Source organism: Plectropomus leopardus, chromosome 18 (genome assembly GCF_026936395.1).
Source record: "Plectropomus leopardus strain MGB_pleo_1.0 chromosome 18, ASM2693639v1, whole genome shotgun sequence".
In the NCBI taxonomy this organism is placed as follows: domain Eukaryota; kingdom Metazoa; phylum Chordata; class Actinopteri; order Perciformes; family Serranidae; genus Plectropomus; species Plectropomus leopardus.
This window is the reverse complement of record NC_142193.1, coordinates 20,409,015-20,429,235: the sequence shown is the minus strand read 5'-3', so window position 1 is coordinate 20,429,235 and position 20,221 is coordinate 20,409,015. Positions and strand designations below refer to the sequence as shown.

Sequence of the window (20,221 nt, the reverse complement as noted above, 5' to 3'; positions counted from 1 at the left end):
TCCTTATTGGCTTATCAAGGCTACATCCTGTTTACACACTTTTCAGGAGGCAACGGGAGAGCAATTCAGATTTCGATCCTCCTGCTGTTTGCTCAATGAATCCTAATGTCTGTAACTGATAAGTGCCTTTTATTAATCCTCTGCCTCGCTCCTTCCCCCCCTCTTCATTTTCCACTCAAATGCTCATTGATTTGTATGTGTGTGGCAGCTGAGTCAAAGAGAAGCTAAATGACAGCATTAAGTCAGAACACGTTGGATGGTGTCTCTGTCTAGAACGAGACACACAGGAGGGAGAGAAAGCCTGGAGTGCCAAATTGAGGCTTCACTAGCATGTTTGTGTTTCTACTTCGAAGTGGGAAATATACCATATGCAGGTTTCCCTCATACTCACCACAAGTAAATCATCTGCCGCCACAACCAACAGATTTTTGGACTTGGACGAGTGATTCGGGTTAGGATCAGGACATTGGTCTGCGATAAGACCTAAACAGATCAGCCTGGTTTTCTTCACACTGAGCAGTGACATTGTTATGTCTTGGCGTCCAAACAAAGTTTTTATATATAGCCCCCGTTTGTAAATATGTAAGCTTTTTTATTTATTTATTTTGCCAAAAAATACGAATAGGCCTAATAATAACCTAAAGCCCAGATTTAAAAATCAGTCAGTCTGTTAATACTTCTACATAAATATAATTAGTTACATTCCATCACTGTTCACATGAAAACATACACTATTTCCATCTCAGTTTATTAGATTTTTAATGATACAATTTAAAAGTATTTTGTGCTCAATACAAATGACCAAAAACTGATTTGTTCTCATCACAATTCATAATTAATCTGGAAAATAAAAGAATTGGTTTTAAGGGTAAATAAGGTGCCAGAGAGCATAAAAAGACCATCAAACAGAGCTTGCTCATTTAAAAAAAAAAAAAAAACTCCCTGGATTGAGGTCTGTGCTAAACCCCAAATGTCCTCAAATCCTAGAAAAGAAAAAACAGTCTCACAGAGCCATATCAAGCCTATTTTATGCCCAATCTTATTAATAGTCTTGTAGAATGATAGTCATATGCTCATATTATCAGTGTCTACTTATTGAATAAAAAATATATTTAATTCTATCAGTAATGCTGAGCTCTACACAAGCCCGTGTGCATTTAGCAGGTCTTGGAGCACAGTATAAACATTAGAAATCAAATCATGTCCTCCCAACATTATGGAGTCAGGAAGCACTCACTCACTCTCCTTCTTATCATCATCACAAAACAAAAGAAATATCAACAAGACGTGAAATTAGGAATTTTTCCATCGAAGCAAACGCATCCTGTTGATCGCGCAGATTTACAGCGCAGCACTTCCAGAGATGCCCGTCCCCCGGGACTAATTATGTGCTGGGATCAACTGATTATGCTTTGTGAGTGTATTTCTGTGGGTGTATCGGTTCAGACAGAACACATTAATGAGCACTGCAGCCTTCAGCTGTGGAAATGTGGCTGACAGGAGAATGACTCATGACTGGCTGCTTCAACTCAACAGCAACAGATATTACAATGTCAGTGTTTGGTGACTAAACTGTCTTTGGAAAAATCCTGAATATTAAAAATAAAAATCAGACAGAGAAACCTGTACATTACAGTCACATGGATTGAGGGAATAAATAGCGAGCTTGATGTTAAAAAAAACTCCAGATTGCTCTACTTTTAGCTTAAAAACACCACTAATGACTGAAACATATCTCCCACATCCTGCGCCCCCTCACTCTTTTATCCCTAAAACGTCCGCCTTGGTAGGAATTAATATGCCTCACATCTCTGTATTGTCTGTGTGTGTCCAAGCCATCCCTTCGGTGTGGTTTAAGGCAGGCAGAAGGCAGGGTGAGTCAGTGCCTCAGTAATGGATAAGGGGGACCCAAGATGTGAAGTTTAATTACTGTGGCTTAATAGAGCGAAGCACGCAGAAGGGCAAGACTCCAGAGGACAGAGGGAAGGGGAAATGTCTAAATCCAGAGAGGAGAAGAGGAGATGAGATGAGCAAAATTTAGGGAAGATGGAGGAACAGTAAGAAAGGGAGATGGATAGATTGAGGGGAAAAGAAAAGTGAGAGCATGTTGAGAGAGAAATGACAGCCTGGGTTACGATGAAGGATGAAGGATAGCGGGAAGAGGGAACGAAGATTGATGGCACAAAAATAAAATCTGTTTTTCAGCAGATCACCACTGTGTGGAAAACCTATCATACTTAAGTGTAGCTTCTCTTCCTACCTTGATGGTCCACAGAGGGTTTGGAGGCATGGAGGATCTTGGGGATGGAAAAGCCCATGTCGAGCTCTGTCAAAGTCAGCTCGTTCATAACATACGGCAGCTAAAACACAGAAACAGTTAAAAAAAAATAATCCCCATTTAGACTTAACAGACAAAAAGACAAAAAATGCAAAAAATGTCTATACAATCAATAATAATAATAATAATAATAATAATAACTTTATTTACATAGCACCTTTAAAAACAGAGTTTACAAAGTACTTAAACAAGCAAAGCAAAGCAGAAATGGGATATTTAAAAGGCGATATAACAACAGAGAGCCAAACAAACCCACTGTACGCAAGCAAGACAAAACAAGGGTAGAGTTAGTATGAAATTAAAGCGAGAGGGCAAATAATACAAGCAGGATACAAAATGTCAATATAAAATAACACAAACAAAACAAAAGCAATAAAAGAAATAAAGCCACAAATATAAGGTAAATAAAACATAAGTAAAATCTGTAAAATAAATAAAATTAAAAAAAAAGACAACGTCACCGAAAAGCTAGTCTATAAAAATGGGTTTTAAGAAGCGATTTAAGTCAATGATTCTGCGCGCCACATCTCCTGAGGCAGGTTGTTCCAAAGCCGAGGGGCCCTTATGGCAAAGGCACAGTCGCCTTTAGTTTTCAGCTTTGGACCATTAGTAAACATTTTTCTGATTTAGTTAGTTGTACTGTAGATGTATGTTTGTGCGCACTTGCACCTACCCTTATCTTACTGAGCTTCATCTGGATCTTTTTGGAGACTACATTGGCCCAGTACTTCTCTCCCAGGAAGTCCCAGAATATCCTTCCTACAAAAGCATTGACCCAGGCCTCAGGCTCCACAGTCTCCTCTGAACTCGTGCGTATCTGAAGGACACACATACAGGTAAGTAATGTAGCTTCAATCTTTTTGACATAACATTAAGTTAATCAAGTGCAATAATAGTTTATATAAAACCTGGGTTTGATCCAGGCTCAATTTACTTCCATGTCTGGATTAGCCTGTCAGTGGGCCACATGACACCAGCTTCCCCCTTTTCAGTTTACAAATTTACATTATACCCTGATGAAAAAAAACCACTGGCAGGTGAAGTGAATAACATCAATCTTCTTGTACCAATGCAAGATTCTACTGGGAACATGCATCACCCACCCAGATACCTTCACAGACCAACTGTTGATATTTTTCACTATCAAATCTGCAATTACTAATAACTAAAAACTACCTATGAGTGACATGATTGGGGGACCCATAAGACTAGAAATTCGGGGCCAGTGCCCACTTTGCCTGGTTGGTTGTCTTTTCAGCCTTTCATGTTTCCATTTCATTTATTTACTTATTTATTTACAAGAGTTTAAGCTCTTGTTTAAATTTGACACATATATTATATTATATCATACAGCTGAGCTCATTTTTACACTTTTGCATGAACTGATCTTTTCAGCCTCTTTTCACTTTTGCAAACCGCAGCCATCCAGTACCTGCTTAACCTGCAAATTTTGACTAAGTTTAGTTTCTTTGCCTTCTACTAGCCTCCCTCAAGAACCAGTAATTCTCTTTTTAAGTGTAATTCAGAGTGGGTATCTTCCTAGCTTCCCATAGATCATATTATTCCTGGTTGTCATTTTAAAGTTCCCTTTGTCTCCTACCTTTTTGGTAGTTTTGGGGCTGCTTTCGGGGCTGGGCCCAGCGCTGTCAGTGGCAGTCGGGCTTCTCTGTGGTGCCTGGGGGTTGACATACTTGGCCATGTAGACGTTATAGTCCAACATCATCTTCTGCTTCATCCCTCCAGTGGAAGCAGAGGAGAGAGCAGAGGGGGTCTCTCTGTGGCGAGACTGAGACAGCTCCTCGAGGCTTCCCCGGCTGCTGCTCCTGCTGTCGGCCTCCAGGCCGCCACCAGATTGGGGGCTGCTACTGCGGCTTTGGGAGGGCAAGAAGGCTAAAAGTGGTGGGGAGGGGAATGCAGAATGTGATGAGTAAGGGGAGGTTAATGTGATGCAATTATGCATCGACAAGATTTTTCAATGATTCAAATCAATCACACATAGATAATGCATGATCAAGGCTTTGCATGGTGAGCAAGTACTGTTTATTAATTCATCACATGCCGCAACACTACACAACACACGCAACCGCATGCTTTACACAATATAACACACTGCATCCTCTCCCTGACTCACATTAGCACTGACAAAGTCATTTTCAACATAACTGCGATGTATATCCACAAAACAGGCTTGATATTTAAAATCATTTCTTCGCTAATCCTGTTCGCCGTACATTGCCTTTATCACTGGACTCACACAGTGCTGGTGTTTCCCTTTGAATGGGGCCTTATCCTTGCAGGCTTATATCCCACAGTGGAGACCAATACTATAATATGCTGCTTCTCTGTGCATGTAATCCTGCTGACCCATTCACACTCATCTGTTCGCTCAGTCGAGGGGATTGGCAGTCCCTAAGCTGGGGCTTATGCACAGATCTGATGGCTATGCAGTTACATACTCAAGAGAATGGCTATCGTGGCAGTGGGAAGTGATGTGTGTCGGTGCAAATACAGTATGTGTGTGGGAAGGATGTGAGAGATAGATAAACCCATACACTGTACATCGCTCAAACTCACCACTCTTGCAGATGCCAGATGGACCTCTCCCCTCTGACTTCATCCGGGATGCAAGAAGAAATCTCCGGAACCACTCCTCCTTTTCGCGACCTGTCCTCCCAAACAAGTAGATTGTCAGATCACCACCTCCAGATGTTGGTCTTTTGGGTTCCTCTGCTGATCCTGATACCTCCACTTTCTCGCATTTGTCCGCTCGTTCCAGTTTCTCACCCAGCCCCGTTAATTTCTCCTCCCCAGCTTCAGGCTTCTCTCCCTGGGCTTTGGACATGAAGTCCTCCTGCTTGGCCAACTCAATGCAAATGGGGTACTTCTTGTTCCAAACTCTCTTCCTCGCCAAGCTTTGGGGCACCAGGTAGATCTACGGTGGGCATATAGACTGAGTTCAAGGTTCAAGATTTAAGGTTTCATTTTTAGTATCCAACAGTAAATTTGTTGTGCAGACAGGAAATTCAGCTCTCCAAAACAAGATATCACGACAAAACAGATTTATAAGACATTAAAACAAAATACATGAATCATCATCATCAGTAGAAGAACTCTGAATGTCATGACAAAATGCCTTTAAATACACACACAATCACACACTCACTTCAAAGCGTTTAAGTACCAAGTGCATCATCATGTGCTCGTATCAAACGCATGAAAATGTTAGTGTGTTAGTGTTTTTGGGGCAGCAGAAGGCCCATGCTGAAATGAGGACTAACAAAAGAAATAACACGAACACTAATACTCTGTGGAGCACATTGAAACTATAAATGTTATGTGACAGACTTGCCCCAGGGTGTGAGTGGCAGCAACTGGGGGCTTGAAACCTTTTTAAAAATAAAAACCAAAGGAAACAATGCAGGCAGGAATTCAAGTGCAAATGACTCATCTATTATGTAGTTATATTTATCTAACCCAGAGCTCAATTTGTCTTTGACCAGCAATGTAGGAATATGTCCTTTGTTTTATTAAAGCCGGGGCAGGCAGTTTTATTTTCACTGGACAAAAATCCAATAACAAATTTTGAGAATATTGTAATTTAAGTGGACTGAGAGAGTTCTGCACCTCCTCTTGGCTCTGTTTACAGAGAACAGGGGATGGGAGACTTTGGCCAATCACATGACATTTCAGTGAGAGAGTTATGATGTTTTCCAGGAATTTCCCCTTTAAGTTAAGATAAAAGTTATTCACAAAGCATCTTAGCCCTTCAGAGAGCACCTACGGTGAAAAACTGTTCGGGGTAGGGAGGACTTTTCCGACTTTATTAAGCAGAGGAGAAAATTTCAGAAAGACAAATGTAGGAGTGACGACTGGACGAAAGTAATTTAACAAAATGCTACAGATTACATGGTGCAGCGATAATGTTTTTGGTCGATCTTACTCTACTTACACATTTCCCACCCAACGCAATAACCACATAACGCCAGAAATAAAGTGATCACAGCAATAAAAATATTTGCAACTGGAAACATGTTACAGTGCAGCAGTGCGATCACACATAAAGTGCTTTTACAGTCTCATATTGTGATACAGTTCATTCAATTTCTGCTGGGTGTCCACACCCTGCAGGCTCACAAAAGGAGGTGTCTGTGACAACCAATCACATCTGTGGAAAGAATATGTCATACATAGGGGGTCAACCACACCTACTCACCAAGATAAAAGTTTTTGTCCTTTCTTTGCTCAGAGTTGCTCTGATAATTTTTCAAAATAACTCCTAAGCAAGGACTCCTTGCTAGAAATTTTTAGGCTATATTAGGAGTTTTCTGAGAATGTTTGTGAATATGGCCCCCGATCTAAGACAGGTTCAAATAAAAGACATTGACAATGAGCAGGACCAAATGCATGTTTGGGAACACTTGAAAATATCTGATTCTATAAATGCCGGTAACAGTCAAGACAGACTAATCATCCGACCAACGATGATGGTGAAATGATGCTTCAGGGAGCCACTCAGTTCCAGAAGGAGGAGAGCAGGACAGCTGCATGATGAGGACAGCCGTAATGACCCCTTTGCTCCATGATATGAGAAATGTCCCCTTACTGTCTTCAGATAAACAAAACCATCGAGTCAGCACACTGCTACACAAGACGCAAAGTTGTGTGTACAGGGTCAGTGACCTGTGATATTCACTCCATGTTTACACACACTATGTGACTCTGAAAATGAGTAGCTTTGTCACAGAACTTGACCTATTAGCAAGCATGCACTCAGGCAAAGGCAAATATGAGGGGACGTGTGCTTGATGTCACTATCTGTTAGACTTATCATCAAAGACACAAAAACAATGAGGAGCCAGTAGACACACTTAAAGGACAAATATGTTTCCTTCTCTCACACTCACACACACACAGGAAATTTCAGTATGTCTCTTGCATTACTTGCAGGACTCAAGAAGATTGAGTGGAATTTAATTAAAAATGTATTCAAGTATGAATTTAACGTACTTTATCACTTTAGCATTTGATTGTCATGTTACTTTATACTTTTACGCCTTTTCAGAGGGAAATATTGTGCTTTTTACTTTACAGCATTTATGACATCTTTAGTTGCTTTACCAATGAAGATTTTCGCAAAATAAAACCGATTTTCAGTTTTGGGAGTGTTAATTTCCTTTTGTTTAAAATGTTGAGAGTTTTGGATGTTTTTCCTCTTTTTACAGGATTTTTTGGGGGGTATTCTTTTCATACAATTAACACATTTTCCTGATTATACTTCCTAACTTTTACTTTAGTACCATTAGGTACAGGACTTTTACTTGTTGCAGAGTATTTTTACTGGGTGGTTTAAGTACTTTTACTTAAGTAAAGCATCTGAATACTTCGTCCACCACTGATTTCTAGTTACCCACATACATCCACAACCACCGCACCTTGCTGTCCGTCAGGTCGTAGATCTTCTGGCTGATGTAGGTGACGTCAGGTTTAGGCTCGTTGTGTGTGGCACGGCGGGAGATATTTCGGTTGGGCTTGGAGAGCCGCAGGACAGAGCCCTCTAGACGGACGTATATGGAGTGTGTCAGGGTGGCGTGGTACATCTCTGGGTCGTAGCTGTGGATCTCATTCATCCAGCCCTGAGAGATTAAGAAGATGGACAGTTTAAACTGACTGTGACTCAAAATCTTTTTTCACTATATGCACATCAGACTCCCAGTTGAACACCAAGGATTTTGGGATATGTTACCTCACTAGCTGAGTTTCCATGTGGTTTTTGCTGAGTTGATAATAGATTTTATACTAGCATATTTGCCCATACACTCATATTTTATGTATGAACTTTCCACTGTCAGAGGAAACAGGTTTGTATACCAATAAACCAATAAATTTCCACGACTTTTCCATGAAACAAACTTTCAAGACCATACAGTCTCTGAAATCATCAATACTCCTTATCAGTTGTTTTCCATTACTATAATAGCTATAATAGCTATACTATAATAGCTTTTTAACATATATAATATTTTAAAAAATAATGAAATCAGAACATAATTAGAACTAAATATTCAAATATAACTTAGGGACTGTTCATTATTTATGAAAGGGGGTTGTGCAAAAAGGGGGAGTCAGGTCAAATAATTTATTTAAGCACTAGGAAGGGACTTATTTGGATTTAGGGAAAGGGGTGTACAACTTAAAATTACTGTATGAGGCATGATTTCTTTAAAAAAATGTTGGCCATTTTTTAAAAACGTTTTTTGTATTTTTAAAGAAGAAAGGTTTTTGTAATTTTTTTTTTTTGATGATTTTTAAAGAAGAATTTTTCTTTAAAAATCACCAAAAAATTACACAATTTATCACAGCCAAAAACTATAAAAACAGAAATTATTGTTGGATTTCCACATTTCTGATGGTCCTTGAACACATCATGTATTATTATACAGACATGAGAAACAAAACCCCATGACTTTTCCAAAAAATGTAGGGTACATACTTGACCTTTAAAGGCCTGGAAATTGCGATTTGCAAATTTCCTTCTTCTGGTTTTCCATGACCGTTTAAACACTGAACACCTGCCTATAAAGATTCAATACTCAATTATCCAGTTCAAAAGTTTCAAAAAACTTAAGTGAGAGGCAGGTCACCACAAGTGAAAGAAAGTTGAACTCGTTGTTCTGTGTTGAAGATGTGGGTTGGGACGGCACTATTGGCTGCATGAGTGCAGTGCAGAGCTGCAGTGATTAGTAAGCAAATTGGATACACACACACAGTGACACACTAACATGTGTGCGCCGCCGGAGTGTCCATCACAACAAAGAACAGAGAAGGTCAGATTAAACCACACAGACACATGACTTCATCCTCTGCCCAGGACGACATCACTCCACTATAGCAAATAGTTATTTTCTGTTATATTAATGCACTGAAAGTAGTATAGCTCCTTTTTTTTGGTCTACAATTTATGTTACATCGACAACATGTATACAATATCTTTGGTATTCTCTGTGCAGCAATTTCTTATTACTTATCAGCTATTATAGGATTTCATGAACCAATATATCTGCGATTACTTAGAATCACAATTTATTATGCAGGAATACAACAATTTTGGCCGCCAAATGTCAAAAAAACATCACTCCTTGTGGTATTTATCTAGGATTATAATCAAATTACACTCAGTGGTGCGGCAGGGCCACAGAGTTCATACAACACAACAAATGATGAAGTGGGACATCTGAGACTCTCTGTTGATCCTTGGAGGAAAGAAAGGGAAAGAAGTGCGTCCCCACTGTTGCTCTGCACTTGTGTGCTCGGGGGGGTCGAATGTTCAAATGTGTGTATCATGTTCTGCACAACCGCAGCACTCCTCTTTTGGAACAGCTGTGCCCTCCAGCCATAAGGCTCCCCTGTGCAACAGCTTGGTACCCACTGAGGCACGCACACACACACACACACACACGCACACAAGTACACATGCTTACATAACTCCTTCAAGCTACTTAACATTTCTCTTCAAGCAGAGTTTCTACCGCAATGAGTGAGGTTAACTGAGAACAGGGGGCAAATGTGGTGGTGCTGTCATTCTGATGTTTGGTTCAAAGCAAAAACTGTGGCCTTCACTGGAGAAAAAATGTAATAAAACCCCAATATGTTGCTGCTGGTCCCCATGAGGATGTGTAGAGTATAATTCTCATCCAACCTCCCACCTTATCAGTCCCAAAGGAGGCTCTGTGAGCACAGCCAATTCAATTGGAACAACAGGGGAAATATCAGCCAGTGCGAAAGTGAAGAGCATGTAGTTTACACATCCAAAACAAAAGCTCTGTGGGACAACAATACTACCTACTACAATTATGCTCATGCTTGATAGTAAACAAACACAGACATTTTGTATTCTGCTCTCTGTGGATGGTTTCTCCAAGGCCTGATAAGATAAAATGCGGCACCTCAGCCATTTATCACACAGATCTTATCAACTGCATGTGTAAAACCTGTAAGGCTAAACCCAATATAGGTCATCTCGACTCTTAGTTATACAGAACAAGGTGTTTTTTGTGAGTTTGCATTAAAAATGTGAGACTTTCCTGTAAATGGGAATTGAGAACCAGTTTCATTTGAAAACTGGTTCCAAACAGTCCGATGCATCTGAATCATGAGGCCCTGGGTTTCATCACTTCTTATTATCGATGCTGGCATGTTTTTCTGACAGTTGCGCATTAAAAATTCAAACTTATGGATTTAAACTGATGAAAACTTACACGGGTCTGTGAAGCCAGCACAGTCAGAAAAACTTCATGATTTATTTTTTTCCTCAGCAGCAGCTTGTGAAGTTTGAGTCGTGGGGTGGATAAAAAACGGTTGAATTAGAGTATTTTTGGGGGTCAAAAGATTGTTAGTTATACTTTTCTAATTCAAATGTTAATTGATGTTAACTGATTTTATATATCACTTCCTTAAAAAAATTAAATCAGGTCAGATTGATGGATGAGAGCAGCAACTATACATATATATATATATATATATATATATTCTCCAATATAATATGAACCGTAATGAAAACTTCAGATTAAAAGTATGAAATACTGCATGCATAGTTCCTACTTGGTGCATGTCTACAAACTGTATTATAATCCTGCATAATGAGGTGAATGGAGAAAAATGTGAGGTGAACTTGCTTGTAAACCAATATTGTGTGATGGGCCACATATCGAGAACCCCAGGTAGGAGTCCTAAAATCCGGAAATCAGTTCGCATTTCAGATCCTTCAGTGCCCTTGTCTTAAAGTCAGTGGTTTTTTGAATGAATTTTTGGATAGATGCCTTAAATAAGGTGTGTGGTTAACAAAAGCTGAAGAGATTTTCATGTTCTGTTCTACGACATAAAATATGTCAGTAAATACCCCACATACAAACCCTGAAGCCTCTAGGTGTCTTAAAAAGGACTGTTACTGTTAGTGGCTAAATAAGACTGCAGAACGTCATCAAGCCACGCCAGACACGGCTTCACAACCTCATATTTCGGTGGCGACACAACCATAGCGTAGTTCGTTTATAGCCTAACATTAGCTTTTTACTTTTGGGCAATTGCATTTAGGCTACATAATTCATAAAAGTTTGTTATTCACAAAGCTTATTTTCTGCAAAACTCCAAAATCCAATGGAAAAATCCCATCGGTTTTTTGATGAGGGGAGCAAGGGCGATGTTAGCTTCTGGGTTGGCCTACAGAAAAATGTCGTCCCTGGGGCACTTGAGTATATTTTGAACAGGCTACAGGTCGTTTAAAATCAGTCTACGGGCCAAGTTTTGCCCGGGGCTGGACTTTGGACATGTCTGGTAAGAACACCTGCTGGAAAAGCCAAGGTCTCTGCAAAAAAGATCCAAACAAATCTACAATTTAAAGTCGTAGAGCAACAGGTCCATATTTGGCCATCCGTGTTTAGCTTTTTCTCACCTTGAAGATTCCCGGTTCTTTGATATCCAGCTGGGCCACATTCCAGTGCTCTATCCCTCGCCTCCCTCTTCTCGTCCCTGATGAGGAGCGTCGGGGAGAGGACAGCCAAAGGATCAGCAAAGCCAGCATGAACCCAGCTACAATCCCATGAACCACCGCACATACATACGGTGGCACTGGAAGGATTATATACCAGTACACCAACTGCGTCAGGAAGATGAGGCCAGTCACAGGCAAAGTCTCCAACTCCTCCTCCTCCTCCTCTTTTTCCTCCTCCTCTGTGTCAAGTTCACTACACAGCCCAGTGCTACCAGTGTGGGGCTGCCGGGACCCGGGAAAATCCCCATCCGGTGTTTCTGTATCAGTACATAACTCAAAGTCCTCACTGTACAACTCACAGAAGTCCTCGTCTTCCTGTCGAGCCACCAGAGCCGACATCGAGCAGCGGCCCAGCGTGAGAGAAGGAGACCGGTGGAAAGTGGATGAGGAGGCCTGGGTGAGGGCTGGGGCCGAGGCCAGAGGTGGGAAGGAGAAAAAAACAGAGTCAGGGCCCTTGCCCGTGGGGGTTTCTTCCTCTTCTGCTCCTTCCTCTTCTTTGATGCTATAGTTGTTGTTACCTTCCATGTGTCCGTTTACGGCTGTGGCGCCGCTGAGCTCGGAGGCACTAGAGGACAGCGATTTGGCGCGATGAGCGGCGCTTCCAGCAGCTCCAACGCCAGACTCATCCCCCATGATCTTACTAAACAGCTGCAGGGGGTCTGACATCACCTCTGACAGACGCCGCTTGGTATCCTCTATTCTGGCCTCCACCTCTTGAACCTTAAAGAAAGACCTGCCATCTGGGGACATGATGGGGGAGGACGGCGCCGTTTTGGAGTCTCCACCTGCTTGAGTGACGATGACTGGGGTGGAGGATAAGCGAGGCTGGGAGAACTGTTTGAAGAGCTGCATGTTGCGAGGTGGAGGCCGCTGGGATGGCTGTGCTTGCTGTTGCTGATGAGGGGGGTGATGAAGATGGTGATGAAGAGGCCCCTCCTGATGTTCGGCCTTTGAGGTGTCCGTGGAAAGAGACTTAACAAAAGATTTCATTAAGTGACGGTGTCGTGCATGTGGTGGTGCAACAGCTGTGAGCGCAGGGGTGGGATCTCGAGACTCGACATCATTGGACAAAGACCTGACCAGGCTGAGGAAAGGCTTGGAGGAGGACAGAGCTGCAGACTTGCAAGGGGAGGAGGAGGAGCTGGAGCTTGTGGATGGAGGATTGACTGAGGGTCGGTCAGAGGGCCAGGAGGAGCTGGCAGGAGGGGTGGAGCTCAGGTGGGGGTGCGTGGAGGTGGGGGTGATAGTCATAGCTGGAGATGGTGTGTGTGGATGAGGGTCTGAGGGCTGCACGGACAGAGTGGTGGATGAAACAGGGAGTACAGCAGCTCCTGAGGAGGTCTCCACACCAGTGGAGTCAAACAGCAGCTCCTCTTTTGCCTCCAAGCCCGTGGCGACAGACTGGTCATCAACCCCCGAAGCTTCTAGACCTTGAAACCCCCCTGCACCGTCAAGCTCAGATTTATCCGCGGCAGATCCAACAGGTACCCCGTAGAGCTCCTCTTCCTCGTCGTCTTCCTCCTTCCCCAGAGCAGAGAAGTGGATGGTGATGGTGTCGCGAGAGAGGGAGCGCTGCACCTGCAGCTTGGGTCCGGGGGCGTGACGAAGGGGAGGAGTGTCAGCATGCTGGCCACTTCCCCTGCTGCTGCTGCCCTGACTGCTCATCACCACCCTGCACAGGGCTCACAGCCTGGAAGAAACAGACACAGGCAGAAGCAGAACACTGTCAATAACCACAGAAACACTGAAATAAAACATTGGTGCAATGAAGGAAGTTGCGGTGCAAATCAGCAATGTGATGAAATGACTTCAGAAATCCCCACACACTAACGGCTGGGCAATATGACAAAAAATAATATAAAATAATGATAAAAATGTACTTATCAGTCGATTTTGACAATTACGAGGGCTGGGCGATTTATCGACATAATGGATGTCATCGATCATGGAGTTACGTTGATTTGCAAAACATGCAGAGGTCCGTATAATAAGCTGCACCCAAAATGACTTCTCACAGGAGGAAAGCTACTTTGCACAGACACCAGAGGAGAAAGCATTCTGGATATCATAAAACAGCAGTGACATGGAAATCAGACTAATCTTAAAATATGCTGCAGTTATCATTGTTTTAAGAGAAGTTGATAGCATAAAATTATTTAAATATTACTGAGGCAAGTTTTTATTATAATCCTTCCTGCCACTCCTGCATAAGTCAGCGCCCCACTTGGGCCACCCCAGTAAAAAATGTCTGGACATGCCGCCACCACAGTAATAATTTCCGAAATCCATAAATGTAATAAATGTGCCTTTAGTTTCCCCATAAAATACAAAAAAACATGCCCTAAGAACAATAAAAAAAGACAGCAATAGATTCTTGGCAAAAAGTATAAAAATAAGTCTCAGTGATACACATTCAAGCAAATATAATTTACAATAAATATGTATTTATAATTTGACATATCTCAGTTAAAACAATGACAAAAGAGACATTGTTTGATGTTTAAGTAGCGTAGGATTATTTCAGGGCTGGGGATGTGGATTAAATCAAGTATCATGATATTTTTGACCATTAACTCAATATAGGGTTCACAGCGAGATTTTCCATAAATAATCATCAATAATGTGGATATAATGACTAAGTGGGTAATGCCACATGGTAGAACAGCAAGAGTCTAGTAAGTTCAGAAAAATGCATGAATTCACTTCAATGCAGCCTTAAAAGCAGGAAAAGATAATACACAATATAACGATATCTAAAATCGAGACGATATCTAGTCTCATATCACTTCATCAATATGACATGAACATATTGCCCAGGGCCACTACACACTCTTCATGCACACACACACACAGACAGAAGAGAACAGCCCCGCAGATCTCTATTCACCCTAATGTGAGCAGACTGGACAGGTATGTCCATGCTCCCTGATCCATTAGCCCTCATTATGCAAGGCTTTAGCTGACAGACTGAGTCGCTCTCAGGCCTGGCCTCTCTCTGTCTTACCAGCGTCCTACTCACTCACCCCCACTATGACAACATGATTAATGGGTTACTTCAGAACACATGAGCCTTGAGGAGATGGGCCGACAGCGATTCAGCTGTATGTATCTTCACCCTCCACAGGGGGCAGACTGCAGCTGGCTAAATACTGTGAGGTGGTAAGGATAAGAAAGGGGAAAATTAGTATGCTTCTCTGAGTAGTGGATGGAAAATCATTATTAAGTGAAAGTTATTATTTGAAAATATCTCAGTTAGTTTAACGACAACATTAACATCATTACTTGTTACTTGTGCTGCCTTTAGGCATCTTTAAAAAAAATGGTGCGATTTCTTTCAAAAACATGGAGATGAGCAACTTGGTAAGAAATGTTGCACAAATTGGAAAATATAAGAAAATTCAGAAAATATTTTTTAAAATGCTAGGAAAAAAGGTTTGAAAGACAAGGATAAAAAGGTAGAAAAAACTATTTTATAAATATCATAATTTAATATTTAAAAGAATGTCACAGCATTTTTATCATTACTAAGCACTTTGTTTCATTTTCTTGTTTTTTCTTTTTTTAATACTAATTTTCAGGGAATTTTCCTGTATTTCTCAAATTTCTTCTTCTGGTGCCGTTAATGTAGCCGTTATTAATTATTCCTATTCTTTATTCTCTAGTCTTTTTACTAATTCATATTCATAGCTCAAATATTCTCCTGAAACTCCTCATTTCATTTGTTGTGGCCGTCATTTAGTCCTTCAATTGAATCTTTTACAAGTCTATAATTGTCATGCATTGCATTACTTCTGTGCTTTATGGCATCATAAAAAACATAAACATATACATAAATATAGCAAACCCTCCCTCCTCCACCCACGCATAACAATATGCAGGACATAATCACACTACAAGGCAGCTGTTAGGCTCCAGTGATCGCAGGAACAAGGCGTCTATTGTACAGTCTCAACACAGCGGAACCAAAGTCATTCATCATGCGGTGATTTCACCGAATGAGGCCTCAAGTTGTTATTGAGTTATTGTGCCTGTTTATTCTTCCACATCACGTAGAGTCCATCATCCCTGGTTAGCATTATCAAACGGGCAGGGCAAATGCCCACAGAAAGACACACAAACATGCTGCTTGCACACACACAGAGTCACTCTGGTCTTTCTGCTGGTTGATAGAAATGTCCTGTAATGGCAGCAGGGGGGACGCAGGGAAACAACAGAGCAGTTAGCTTGTGTGTTTGCCTGCATTTCTGAGAAAGCCCCGGCGCCCCTTGGGGCTCTCCGGTTGGCACTGCATCTCCAGAGACTGTATTTGTTGGGATGGAATAATAGAGCGTTTGACTTTCCCAGCCAGCCTTGCATTTGGCTGTGCTACACTGGGTTTTGTGTGTGTCATTTTGAGTATTTGTGTGTGTGTTGCTTCTGCCATGGCTGTGCTGGGGGCACAGCAGATCGAATAAAAACAAGGAAAAGGGAGAGACAGAAAAGAGAACAGCTAAAAGAAAAACGATGAAGAGCCACAGGGGGTCTGTAGAGGGTGCAGACGACCTTTCAGAGACAAGCTTTTGAAGTGGGATTCACTTAAGGAAGGCAGAGACGGAGAGAAAATGGGGAGGTTGACACAGACGAGTGAGAGTGATGGGGAGGAGGGAGGAGACAAATGAGTAGGGAGACAGAGCCACGGAGATGGAAGTGGTTGTTGTCGTCATCAAAGCCTGAAGGACGGATTAAAACATTGTGGAGGTCGATAGGGTGAGCAGAGACGGATGGTTCCAAGTTTAGCTGGAGTCGGGTTTTAGGAGGCTGCAGCCAAAAGACACCGAATCATGCGAAACCAAACTACTGATGAATGAATTTAAAATTCTTCCATGATATGCGTGCACTGGTGTTCACTGTTTGTGTGCAGACAACAAAAAGGAAAGATAATGATGATGATCAAAAGAAAATTAATCAGCAGCTATTGTGATTTATGTATTTTTTTATTTGTCATAAGTCATAGCAACTGAAATATTTTGGGTTTTTGTTCCAAAGGTGTCATTTTGGGCATTTAGGAAGTTGTTAGGTTTTTTAATTTCATTTATCTGCATTCATATTCATATATATGTTAGATAGATTGGTCCAGACTTCCGCTGGCTACACCAGATCAACCCGGCTTCAATGCATAGCTGATGGGTTCAGAGATTGCAGTTTTTCATATAAAACGTAGTGAAATGAACTCAGTGTGTGTGTTAGTACTTTCTGAACATTTTCATAATTTTCATCATCTGAGCAAAACTGATAATTGTGGTGATTTTGGCCACTATGATTGTGATATATAAATTTTCATACTGTTTCATCTCTAATTACAACCATTTTTACAAAGTTTAAACATACAGAAATAACACAAGCCATTCTGCTAGCTCATTCACAGCCCAAAATCTCCGTTTTATGAGAGCTAAAACACAGATGAAACACTGGAAACATGTCTTGTGTTTTTCAGGTTCAATTAAGCGCAACCTGGACAATGTTTGCTGACACACCCACAGTTTAAGTTATTTCCTCTCATCAATGCACCACTGCCATTAAAAGCCCTGTGTTTGTTTTAGCCGCTTCTGGATGAGGATGAGGAGAAGAGTCTGGCACCGAGGGAAGACTCATCCAATTAATCAAAGCAAGCGGGGCCACTCTAATCAGCTAAAGCCAGTACCCCGGGAGACCAGAGAGGAGGGGGGTTTAAAAGCAGCAGGGTATAAAAGTGATATAAGAGGGTGAGCAGACAGTAGAGAGAGAAAGGGGTTGAAAAGTAAACACAGAAGAGAAAAAATGGCATATAAAACGCTGCACATTGAACTACTTCTGCAGAATTTTTTTTTTTTAAATGAATCCTTATCCACAATCTGTAATCCCATCCTGCCTCAACTCAGAGTACATTGACAGTATTCAAATTTACATGCATATTCAAAAGTGGGTAAAGAAGTGGAAAAAATATGAGAAGAAGCTGTGAAGAGGAGGGAGGTGCAGAGTGGATGCTGAAAGAGAGATGGAGATGTATTTATGGTCAACAGTTTGTGCCTCCTTCAGCATATTGAGTCTCTCTTCTCTCAGCTGAATGAACTGATGAAAACCACCAATTTACTCAATTTTTGAAGAGCAGAGAAGCACTCTTAACTGGTTTAAAAACCTCCAGCTGCGCCATTAAAAAGCAGAATTTGCTGGAGATTTCTTTATTTTCTGCTCGTTTCATTCCTGCTAAAACCGCAGCTGATATACTGAGTCTGACAGATGCTGCAGCAGGTTCCATATGCGTCTACTTTTCGGTCTCTCTTTCTTCCTTTTTTTGACAGAGACTCACCTGGTCTCCCTTTCCTCTCTCTGCATTTGATGGATGGGTAGATACTTCTGGACTGTCACCCATCCTGACAAATATCAGGCCCTGAGGGGGCGTGCGGAGTGAGGGGGGGGGTGAGGGCCTCCTGTCCTTACACAAGTGTCACACAGCAGCAGGGGGCATGGACTGAGGTAGATTTTCACATTTAGAAATCATGGTTTTTGTGAAGGTTAGAGTTAGGAAAGATGGGAAGAATGTCTGCACAAGTGAACTTAAAGCAAAAGTTTTTACATTTTGAGGAGATATTCTTCTTCATTTTCGGATAATTGCTCTGTATGTTAAATAGGAGTCTGTAACCAGCAATCAGTTAGCTTAGCTTGGCTCATAGACTGGAAAAAGGGCGAAACAGTGAGCCTCGCTCTGTTCAAAGTCTACAAAAACTTTCTACCAGCACACAATCTTTCAATCATGGATGGATTACTGAACGGGCCAACTGAATATCAGGGGGCCACCTAGCCTTTACTTGCAAAATGTCGCTCATATTGACATGCACTGGCTAGGAGAAGGATTAAAATTATGAATTAAGAGGTTCAAAGAATCTGCAAAGAGATCCAAAAAAGCAGAAAAAAAGACTTGAAACACTCATAAAGAGATGCAAAGGGGCATAACTACAAAGAGACAGAAACAACCTGGTGGCCCAGCCAAAAAAAGGATGATGCAACAAATTACTGTCTTTTTATTCTTCTTCTTCCTTATTGAAACCCAATGCCTACATTACCCATAATGCCATTCAGCCACCAACAGGTTGGCATTTCCCTGTAAGACTTTTACATTCCCTTAGCACAAAGCTGGCACAAATATCTGTATTTGTGGGGTTTATTTTAAGTCACAGATCAATACCAATGACTCAACAGTTACTTCAGCAGGTCCTTAGATTTTTTGGCTTTTAAAAAACTACTTTCAAGCCTCTGATTTGGGAATAACAAACAGCTTCGCCATGTCAAGGACGACGTGGGCTGGGCAGACTACAGTCGTAAGAATATTTGCATTTTTTGGGTGTCTCCGTTGGATTTTTTTCTTGCTGTATTTGTTCAATCAAGAACTTCACCATTCTGTCTACTTCAGGCCATCCTTATCCGCGCCAGAACCAAACTCCTGAATAGGCTACTTCTCCTTAAGTAACGGCGTGCTGATGTGATTGGATGCGTCAGCAGGTGTCGAGGACAAACTGGCGTGACCTCTGCTGAAGGATGTTAAGCTAACATGCCAAGTTTCCACAGGAGGAAGATCAACATGAAAAGTAAAATGAGGAAATAGAATTGAAGGCTGTCGTCAGGAGCACACCGAGCAGATGAGCGTGTGGAAAATGGGGCCGGGAGAAAATGGAGAGCAAGTCGAGTAAGAAGCAAGTTGGCGAGGCATTAAAAAGGGGAGGGTGACAGCGGGAAGATAGATCGGGTGAGACAGAGAGAGAGAGAGGCTGACGGAGCAGTCGATTGTCACTAACTGCCCAGACACACATGCACAGATCAGATGCTTGAGTTTCCTTAATAACAAGCACACACGCAGAAATGAGCTCCTTGGTCACATGATGTCTGCAGTTGCCTGGATGTGTTTGGATGCAAATAAAAGTGACACAAAGGGAGGGTGGACTGAGCGAGTCAGGTAACAAGCAGAGAGCACCTGAAGAAGGCAGAGAGAATAGAAAAAGACACACAGGCTGAGGATGGTCTTTTGTCCTCCAGCAGTTTTCCATGACTTCTCAAAGACCCAATTTTTCTTCTTGCTCCACATGCTGGGGCATTTTAGATTATAACTTTATTCAAATATAATTTCAGCATCCCACCTGATTTACTCAAGGACTGCCAGAAATGTGAAAATCCAACATTCATTTCTGTTTATGTCTGGTATAAATGGTATCATTTTAAAGAAAACATGCCTTTTGAAAATTAAGAAAAATATAAAAATCGCCCAAAATGTCAAGTTTTCTATAAAAGTCACCAATTTAAAAAAAGAAAGAAAAAATAGCCAAAAA

The 20,221-nt window shown here is 41.5% G+C and overlaps 1 protein-coding gene across 3 annotated transcripts in view; it reads right to left on the bottom strand.

Annotated features, from left to right (window-relative positions):
* tex2 (testis expressed 2) overlaps positions 1-20,221 on the bottom strand; it is a 41,253-nt gene that overhangs the window by 7,419 nt on the left and 13,613 nt on the right. For all 3 annotated transcript variants that reach the window (XM_042504771.2, XM_042504770.2, XM_042504772.2), the window contains exons 3-8: positions 11,787-13,575; positions 7,771-7,971; positions 4,913-5,270; positions 3,939-4,228; positions 3,012-3,155; positions 2,261-2,360 (exon numbers count right to left, since the gene is read on the bottom strand). In XM_042504771.2, the coding sequence (XP_042360705.2) occupies positions 2,261-2,360; positions 3,012-3,155; positions 3,939-4,228; positions 4,913-5,270; positions 7,771-7,971; positions 11,787-13,550 (2,857 nt within the window). In that variant the 5' untranslated portion in view covers positions 13,551-13,575. The remainder of the gene's footprint in view (positions 1-2,260; positions 2,361-3,011; positions 3,156-3,938; positions 4,229-4,912; positions 5,271-7,770; positions 7,972-11,786; positions 13,576-20,221) is intronic.